The sequence below is a fragment of the Morone saxatilis genome, unplaced genomic scaffold (assembly GCF_004916995.1).
Source record: "Morone saxatilis isolate NCDOM2014 unplaced genomic scaffold, NCSU_SB_2.0 Contig18, whole genome shotgun sequence".
Lineage (NCBI taxonomy): Eukaryota > Metazoa > Chordata > Actinopteri > Moronidae > Morone > Morone saxatilis.
In genome coordinates, this window is record NW_023339740.1 from 2,724,404 (window position 1) to 2,734,209 (window position 9,806).

A 9,806-nucleotide genomic window follows, 5' to 3' on the forward strand; every position below is an offset into this window, starting at 1 on the left:
TTTCTCAATATTTTGACTTAGTATCTCAAAATAAGGACTTTGTAATACTATATCATTATTTTGAGATACTAATATAAAATATTGAGAAAGTTTCTCTTTACAATTACTTATAGAAGCCCCATCACATTGGCGGAAATGGGCTTCCATACACATGAGCATGGAAGCACCAGACTCCAGGAGCAGTTAGGGGTTGGATGCCTTGCTCAAGGGCACATTGGCAGTGCACAGAAGGTGGAACTGGCACCTCTCCAGCTACCAGTCCATACTCCATACTATGGTCTAGTAGGTCTAGTACCAGCCCATATAGTGGGTGCAGTGGTTACACTCCAGCAGCTATTGGTTAGCATACAGTCTGAAGCAGTGAAGCGTGGAGCTTCAGTTCATTTGGTAAACTGCCTAAAGCTGTTTGAAGTCAAATTTGCTGGATTTCTCTACGGCACAGTGCTTAAACTCCAAACCTCTTCACCGTGTGCCCGTAAGAGCCGAGTTCCACTTCCTTCACGTCTCCGTTTAAGATCAAAGCCGGTCGGCCTCAGCGCTCAACGTCAGGGTCACTGATCACTTTCACTGCATTGCCTAAGCTCTGATGTGCTTTTATTAGACTTTTACTGATGTCGCTCTCTGAAGGCTGTCTTTTTGGTAATGGAGGCGCCATAATTCAAGGAGTCTGTCTTTTACTCTGAATTTTATTCTTATGAGCTGTTAAATCCTCTCAATCGACATTTATGTCTCATATATACATTTATGACCTGCATGAGACACTACAAACCCTCCAGTGAAATCAGGCTAATTAAACACTGTTGAAGAGCCAGCAGCTCTGTAAAGAGGGATAACCCTTCTACACACATTAAATTTTATGGGAAACTCTTACTTAATATATCGAAATAAAATGCAAATACCAAATAAAATATTATTGCAGGTTTGACAAAATGTAACACAAAGTGCTTCCCACATTAAGACAGCAACATCGGCTTGATTCAAGCACCTTCCACCTCTACTTGAGGGTTTCAGAGTAAAAGCAAAAGCTTGAAACCTCTGTCATTTTAGAGAAACTAACCGCAGATGTGGTGAAAAGCTGTTAGCAATTAGGCGTTAGCAGAATAATGTTAGCAGAGGTCTGGTTGTTGTCATGTTACAGTAACACGGTGGGACCTCATCACGTGTATTCGGTTGTCTTGATAACCCTTTGAAGCTGAGACAGATAATCAGAGGTCACACCCTAGTGTGTGTGGGACACCACCTCAATAGCCGGATGTGTTTGGGCTTCAGCAGAGAGGAAAGAGGCCGCCCAGTGCAGACCAGTGTCACTACTGTAATGGCGTAGCAGTTTCCTGAACAAACTGTCCAATCAAACAAAACATAGCAGACCATAAGGGCCATTTTTTACTTCTAGAGATAAATTAAGATGCTTTTTAGTGAGGTAGGTTTTTCACTGGAAGTTTGTGGTTTGTAATAACAAGAACTGGGAACAATCAGCAGAAACTCCTAGTTCAGAATATTGCACCAACAGATGATCTGCAGTGCAAAAACCCCACAGCACCATGGACTGAGGCAAAATCAGAACAGCGATGGAGATATTTTAATGAAAATAAGACCATAAGAGCTATCAGTCAGTACTGTTTCTCTGATTACGAAACATAAAACCACATCATAAGTCAGTGCAGTGAGGTTATCAGGGGTGAAACAGAAATGTGTGTGGGCTGCTGGATGAAAGCCTCTTGGAACTCTACATTCAAGACTTTCTGTCTGTTCCTTCAGAACATTAAAGCAGCCATGAATCAAAAGCAATAGGCACAGAAAAACTGCACAAATCTTTTATCTCACTGATTTGGTTTTCTGGCCCTCAAGCTCTGCCCCATCAACCTTGTTTCCAGCCACAGCAGGCAGCTGTTTTCAGCAAAAACAGTTCTGATAAACCAACAATACCATACTTGCTCAGCACCAAACAGCTGACAGACAAAGCTTGTGAACATAGTGGAGCATTTAGCAGTTAGAGAGACAGATATTTCCCTTAGGAGCTGGTGGAGACCAAAACTGAGCTGAAAAGAGAGTGACTATTGGACAGAAACACGACTCCACTGGGAGGCTAATGCTGACCTGTGTAAATAGCCATGTGAACTTGTTGAGATGATAATGTGTAACATTTAGGAGGATCTATTATCAGATATATAATATTCATAGGTATGTTTTCATTAGTGTATAATCACTTGAAAATAGGAATTGTGTTTTTGTTAGGTTTGAATGAACTGTTTTTATCTACAGAGGGAGTGGGTCGCCAACTATGGAGTCCACCATGTTGAACTGCCATGTTTCTACAGTAGCCCTGAACCACCGTAGTTTCTCCTTTGCACTTGGAGTGGGAGGGTGAAGTAAGCGAGTTGCAATCTGCAACTTAATCACTAGATTCCACTAAATCCTACAGACTGGCCTTTACAGGTGGAGTCAGCGATTCTGGAGAAAGATTGTTGATTGTTGGGGAGATGAGTAAGCCTATGCCAGACTTGATGTGCCACTGAGGCAGTGGGAGCGAGAGGGATTTCAAGTCGTGCTAACTGTCGAACAATCTTTCTTCTGCACGTTTAAACTTGCTTTGGCCAAAGAAATATGGTAAAAAAATTATTTTCAGCTGTCAGAAAATATTACTGCAATAAAGTTTGGACGTCTTTATTGATGTTCAAATATTAAGTTTTTTATCTGACAGATAAACACATAAATGAAATGTTTTTTTTGCCATGTTATTTTCTAATGTCAGTGCTTCGTTATTGTTGTGCAGTTTGAGGTCTTCTGGGGCTTTTCTATCCTGACAAAAGTACAGATCAGGTGCAAATACTAACTACTAATGAAAACCTGCAGATGGGTGACAAATTAAACAGAAAACCTAAATAAATAAAATAACATAGCGGCTAAAGGGCGTGAGAGCTCATTGAATGGTCTTAGTATGAAAAGGATGTGAATCATATACTTTGACCTTTACAGTCACCAGATCTCAACTCAGCTAAACAACTATGTGGGATTTGGGAGCAACAGCACTCTCCACCATCACCAAAACACCTCAGAAGAATGTTGTTCATCCCTCCAGTAACAGAATCTATGCCAGGCAGCAACGCTGTGGAGGTTCAACACTTTATCAAAACACACTTTACGCCGGTTTGTCTGTTAATTTCTCACCCAAAAATATCAGTGATGATATGATCCTCTAAATAAAACCTTGTATTCGTCAGACTGTGGTGTTTATGTATATATGGTGACCTCCCTACTTTCCATTTGAGAGGCTATCTGTTGGGATGTATTAATAGGCTGAAGTAGAAAAGCACACACACACACACTTTCCGGGTGGGAATGTTTGAGGGTGTAACACACACTAAATGTTCCTTGTGGTGCAGTGGAATAGGTGATAAAAACAGTTAGGATAAGGACTGCTCAGACTGACTGTGAAGCAGTTCTTTTAATTAAAATGTGGTGATACATTTAAACCTTTTCTTCATGAAATTCAGTCTCATATAAAGCACTTTGAATTACCTTGCTGAAAGATAGAGCTTGAATAGAGCAGTGGTGGTGAGGCCTTGTTCTGTTCACAATCTGACCATCAGATGGCGATATTGGCTCACTGTTCACTCACAATAACGATACCACAGCACAAGTGTACAGCACTGATGTGGAAAAACTGACACTTTAGAATCTGATTTGTGCTTTTATTGAGCAACTGACAACAGTTTGATCATCATTTATTGATTGGTTTATTGATACAAGTGTCATGTGGCAGCTGAAACTGTACAGGCTGCGTGAGGCCAGTCTGGAGTTACGACAGCAGACTGATTCATTCCTGCAAACTACACAGGAATTTGTCAAGCGTATACAAAATGACATGAATTTTACCCTGAGATAATTACAACACAGTAACATAAGAAAGATATATCCAGTAATAAAGGAAAGAATATGACACTTCAATACAATGACAATACAATGATCAACAGTTACATTAATAATTCTCAGTGCTGGAATTTACCATACGTGACTCGTTAATGTTTCTAGTGTGATTTGCACTGAATTACAACACTAACATTTAATCAGATCACACCTTTAAAAAAATAATATACACCAAATATTGAACAAAATGCACTATTTGACGTTTCTGCTACTTTTTTTCTTAACCACATTCGCAAATTTGGGTGGTGAATGTGGAGGCTTAAAACTGCCAATTTCAACATAAATTGAGTTTTCAAAGACATACTGTCTTAAGCTAGAAAAAGAGAAATATTTTCTACGGGGCTCTGCATATACTTTATTGAGTATGGATATGGATTCTTGACCATACTAAAGAGAAAAAATAACTATCAATGTGCTCATTTAACTCACTTACCACAGTTATCTCTGCTCTTACAAATTAAGTTTAAGTTTTCTTTCTGTTAATGGATTAGTGGTAAAAGAAAAACTTTTTTTTTTTTCTTTTTAGCAACCAATTGGAAAGAAAAAATATAATTTCTATTCATAATTTATTATTATTAAAAAAGAAATAATATTTCTATTTCAGTTATGAATATTTAAAAAAATGATGTATTCAGTACATGTTTTTGACTCATCTTATAGGCTTTAAAGTACATTTTGTCAGTTTTGGGCCTCCATAGTGACAAGTGCCCTTAAATTCTAGTGCTGTAAAGGTTTATTAGTTTCTTCAAACTTGAAATTCATGAATAATTGTCTTAAAAATGAACATTTACATAGGGAGGTCAATCAGTTCAGTTCTTAAAGAGTGGAGCAGAGCACAAACCACCCACCCAGACTTGTGCAGTGACCTGTGCAGCACCTTGCCACTGTCTGTATAAACTAAGAGGAGTAGAAAACCCTGTCAATGCTGGTGCATACAAGTTAAATTCTGTTAGTAAGAGTTGAACTGAAAAATGCTTTGGTAAATACAAATACAAGGTTTCTCAGGAAATATGATTGCCATAGAAAGTCTGCAGAAACAAGCAGATAACCTGCCAAAGACAAAAGAAGCCAACAGTAAGGTCTCTGGTAACATTTTAGAAGATTCTTGAATAATGCTTGATTGTGGGGAGGCATTACAAAAAGAGTCTGCACATATAAAAGTTTAGCACCATCTGAAATTTCCAGTCCCTCTCTCTGTCTTTTTCTCTCCGGTGTTACATGGTGCTGGACGTGATAAAGACATAGATTCTGGCGAGGAACGACGTCAACGTCCCCTGCCTCAGCAGCTTCATCTCCACATCGATCAGGAAGTCTTTGGGCTCGCGGACTTGTCTCTGCAGGTACACAGCGCCTGTGAAACTGTTCAGCTTCCTGGTGCTGAAGTAGCCCTCCTCGTTGCCCTTGATGATACCGATGACGATGTGATCACCGGAGTAGGCCGGGGACGGTCCAATCCGGAAGATCTGGGCGGGGATGATGATGTTGGTCTGAAAGCTGAGCTGGTAGTATGTGATGCGGACGGGGGAGTTCTGACAGTCTACGGAGTTACTGGGACAGCTGGTTCGCTCACAGCGTCTAAAGAGGTCAAGAGAGACAAGAGGGAAGAGGATGGATGAGCAAGACAGTATTTGGAGGCTATGGTACTTTAACAACAGTGTTTGTAACTGTATTTATTGGTAAAAACAAGTATGTTCAGTATCTTGCTCCTGTCAAGCTTGGTTCAGTATTTGTTTCCAGTGACTAATTTGACTTTTAAAGCACTTAATGGTCTGGCCCTAGACTCTCTGAATACTAGCTACCTGTTGGCTGTTCTCACGTCAAAGTGCAAGACTAAATGCAACTACACCACTAGATACCACTAAATCCTACACATTGGTCCTTAAACTAAATGTTTAACTGTGTCATTTTTTTTCTTTTTTTTTTACCAATGTACATTTTATACTTGTATATTAACTATTATATATATATATAAAGTATATTAGCATATATTTAATACATATAAACAAAGATTAAATGGAGGTCTGGTTTTGGTTGTCATGTCATCCATGTTCTGGATGAAAAAAAAAAAAAAATCTTTTGCTGGGTGAAACAATCAACGTTGAGATTTAGCAGTCAGGTTGGTTATTCTCTGTAGTGATCTAACTACTGCTCACACTGTAGCCTGTAGGTTTTTGAAAAGGTTGTTCTGCATAATGTTTGATGTGGCCAGTAAGTCAGCTCTAAGAAAGGTTTCTGCAGTATGGGACAGTGCAGTAACCTTCCACCAGTGTTGGGTCAACTAACCGTAGCCAGCAAAGGTATAAGCTACTCTTTGTTGAAGGTAGTAGTGCTGAGAAAAAGTGCCTTCATAGACTGAAGCTATGTCACATTGAGAAACACTACTGTAAAGTAATACACTGGAAACATGCACTCATTATTTTGTGTCATTATTACAACAACTGTGAGAGACTCCAGTTTGCTGTGTAGTTCCATACACTTCACTGATTAATGAATGCCGAGGACTTAATTAACACAATTAATGAAGTTAAGTTTCACTTTCACTTCCCTCCTTCTGTCTGCATACACAGACCGACTCAGCTGAATCAGAATGGGGAGTAGTGTGGATGCAGAATCTGTGCAGCAAATACAATGTAGCCATACCCTGCTACTTAATAGAAGTAGTTCCCCTGTCTCAAAGTCAGTGGGCTTTTTAATGGGTTTTTTGGTTAGATGCCTGAAATACGGTCTGTGTTTAACACAAGCTGAAGAGATTTTCATGTTTTGATCTACCACATAAAATACTAGGGCTGTAACCTTTTATTCGAAATTCAAAAATTCTTCCAATGTGGCTTTTTTTCAGTGTAAGTACCTGTTTCAAATAAAAAATGTACTGTCAACACATATCAGACCATTTGTTCGTTTATAGCCTAACGTTGGTTTTTACTCCAAAATCCAAAATCTAATAGAAAAATCCCACTGGCTTTTTGTCGTGGGAACCAGGGCTATACAATTATAAACTACCAGATTGCAACTGGGAAATGGAATTAAACTAGTCACATTGCTATATGTAGCATTGCTAGTCCCCATCACTGCACGGATTTAATGAAAACAGGACAGAGCAACAAGTGCCAGTGGAGAAAGCGGGCGTCCTCCAGTGGCCACTTGCACTTTCCCAGTCTGTATTCTGACTGCTTTTCCATCACATATCAGAATTTACAGCCCGGAATAAAGTTTGATGTAGTGCACCATAAATTTTGCACAGCTCATGCCAAAACAAGTGTCTTGGAACCCACTCCAATGAATCTTAGGGTGGCACTAAAGGACCAGACCAGGAGACGTTTTAATCTCAGCTGTGTCTGGGGCTGCCAAGTCCACTCATGAATGAAAGATGTCTCTACGTGCCGATCCAGGCCACGTCACAGCGAGGTTATTAAGGTGTCTCTTGATAGCATTGATAAGACGCCTCCTGTGGGCTGTGTCCACTGGAGTGCAGAGCAGGGAGAGCTGTGGAGACGGCCCCGGGAAGCACCGAGCTGATGAAAGCCATCTGACTTCATCGCACCGCTCGATGGGAGTCATGTTCAGTTACCGGCCAGCCTCTACAGCTGCAACAGGTTCACAGCTAACAAGGCTCTTCTGTGCAGCACACTGCACTGCAAGGACATGGATGTACAGTACTAATCATTAGAGGAGCACAGGCAGAGAGAAAACCTCGAAATCCAAAAATCCCACAGAGACAGGTCAGTGCTTAAAGGCGCAGTATGTCAGGGTTTAAATGGCCAGAATACTGCAAAATAACCATAAATAAAACTTAAAATATCATTTTAAAAAGCTGAGGAAAAGGCAACATTGGAGTTAAATATTTTAAGAGTCTGAAGATGTCGAGAAAAAGATGTGACTCACGTGTCTGAAACCTTCTTGTAACTGTGAGGGCAGTCAAAGGAGAGGCATCTGAAGCCTCCCTGGAGGTTGTAGCAGGTCTGTCCATATGAACAGTTGTGGGTGCCAGTTGTGCATTCGTCGATATCTGGAAAAAATTATAAATTAATGAAATAGATAACCACACTGACAGGTGGGACAACCCCCCTAACAGCATGTCTCTTCTGTCAGCCTGCAGTTTACATTATATACATTAAATGATGGGAATTAAAACTTCTTAGTTACCTTTTTTTTATTGATAGTGCAAGATACATGATTAACTTTAAGACAGGAAGACATATGAGACATGACAAGGCAATACAAATATTGACAGCAACTGGGGTATTCAAAAAAATAACACCAAAAAAATATACCAAAAACCAAACACACATAATTATGATAAATAGAAGAAAATATAAAAAGAAACAAAATAAAATAACAAAAAGTGAGTAACTAAGTAAATACAGGCAACTAGAAGTACAAATATGGTTGAGCTGAGATAAGATTTCATTCCTTTTTCTTATTGTAGTGTGTATGAGCAAGATTAAGGGGGGAAAAGATCAAAATAAAATAAAATAACTAAATAAAAATACTGTATACGATACTGTATGTTCACTGAAGGCTCACCTCTGCAGGTGCGTCCATTGGCGGACATGACGTATCCATGAGGGGGGCAGGCGCACTGGTAGCTGCCTGCAACATTAACACACTGGAAGGCGCAAAGGTTGCCGATGCTCTGGGAGCACTCATCAATATCTGTTCAAGAACACACGTCTCATTAGTCAGAGCACAGCCAACGGCAGGTTCAAATAAAGCAGTGGGACTTTCTCATTGCATTGGCATTAACATTTCACTGCATTTTTGCACAATTGAAAATATAGTCCTGATTTGGTAAATATTGGTGGTTCCATAGTGATTCTACTGCCAGGGTTTGCCTATTTTTTTTTACTGTTTCAATACAGAGAAGAAATACAGAGAAAGGGCTACTAGCTAACTACTGCTGAAGGCTTATTTCAAGTGGCTCTATGTAGATTTGTTATGTGACTATATCATATTTTTCTTACTAGATCCATGAGTGCAGGACGAAGCGTGTGTGTGCTTGTATCAGCGACTTCTGCATTAATGGGTCTGCTGTTGTAGTGGCTTGCATTTGATTTTACAGGAATCCCTGCACTGTAGAAAGAAACCTGTGGTTACAGCAGAACTTTTTCTGCTTTAATGGTGAAATTATATTAGTACTGTTGATTTTAAGTTTTTTACTCCATATTTTAACGTACCAAAAAAATAAATGTTTTTGCCATGATATATGATGGTGGTTTTGTGTGTAATTTACATGCTGTAATATATAATTTTTAATATTAATAATTTAACATGCTATATAAATAAATGTTTTGAGATGAGATATGACAGTGTTTCACTGTTACAGAAACTGTATTTAACCTATTCACAATTTATAATCTTTTACTGTCATAGTGTGACAGTTTTGTACAGTAAAATGTGCATTTTTTACAGTATATTAAATTGAGTGTACTTTTGACATATTAATGTCTTATAAAGTTGTAGTATGTATTGGAAATCAACCAGGTATTTAAATATACAGCAGACCTGGAGCAACATATTGTACTGCATGTATAATATTCATATGAAGTAGTGTCTGTCCAACTGGCTGATGCGAGTCCTCTACCTAGTGACCTTGGTAGAAAATACCTTCACATGTGCGTCCGTCCTCTTTCAGGTAGTAGCCTTGGCGACAGTAGCATTGATATGAGCCATAGATGTTGGCACACTCTTGGCTACAGGGGTTTTTGTCACATTCATTTACATCTAAGCACAGAAAAGAAAAGACATGATCAGAATTCTTCCCGATTCATCATCAACATCTTAATGCTCTGCTGACCAAAGAGAGTACCTGGGAGGAGTTGTGTGCATGCAACACATGCAAATGGGGTATGGCTGTAAGAGACTTTTTTTTTTTTTTTTTT

The 9,806-nt window shown here is 39.2% G+C and overlaps 1 protein-coding gene across 2 annotated transcripts in view; it reads right to left on the reverse strand.

Moving 5' to 3' along the window:
• Positions 1-4,129: 4,129 nt before the first annotated feature.
• Positions 4,130-9,806, reverse strand: part of fbln2 (fibulin 2) — a 69,302-nt gene continuing 63,625 nt past the window's right edge. For both annotated transcript variants that reach the window (XM_035661980.1, XM_035661979.1), the window contains exons 14-17: positions 9,532-9,648; positions 8,452-8,580; positions 7,810-7,933; positions 4,130-5,502 (exon numbers count right to left, since the gene is read on the reverse strand). In XM_035661980.1, the coding sequence (XP_035517873.1) occupies positions 5,142-5,502; positions 7,810-7,933; positions 8,452-8,580; positions 9,532-9,648 (731 nt within the window). In that variant the 3' untranslated portion in view covers positions 4,130-5,141. The remainder of the gene's footprint in view (positions 5,503-7,809; positions 7,934-8,451; positions 8,581-9,531; positions 9,649-9,806) is intronic.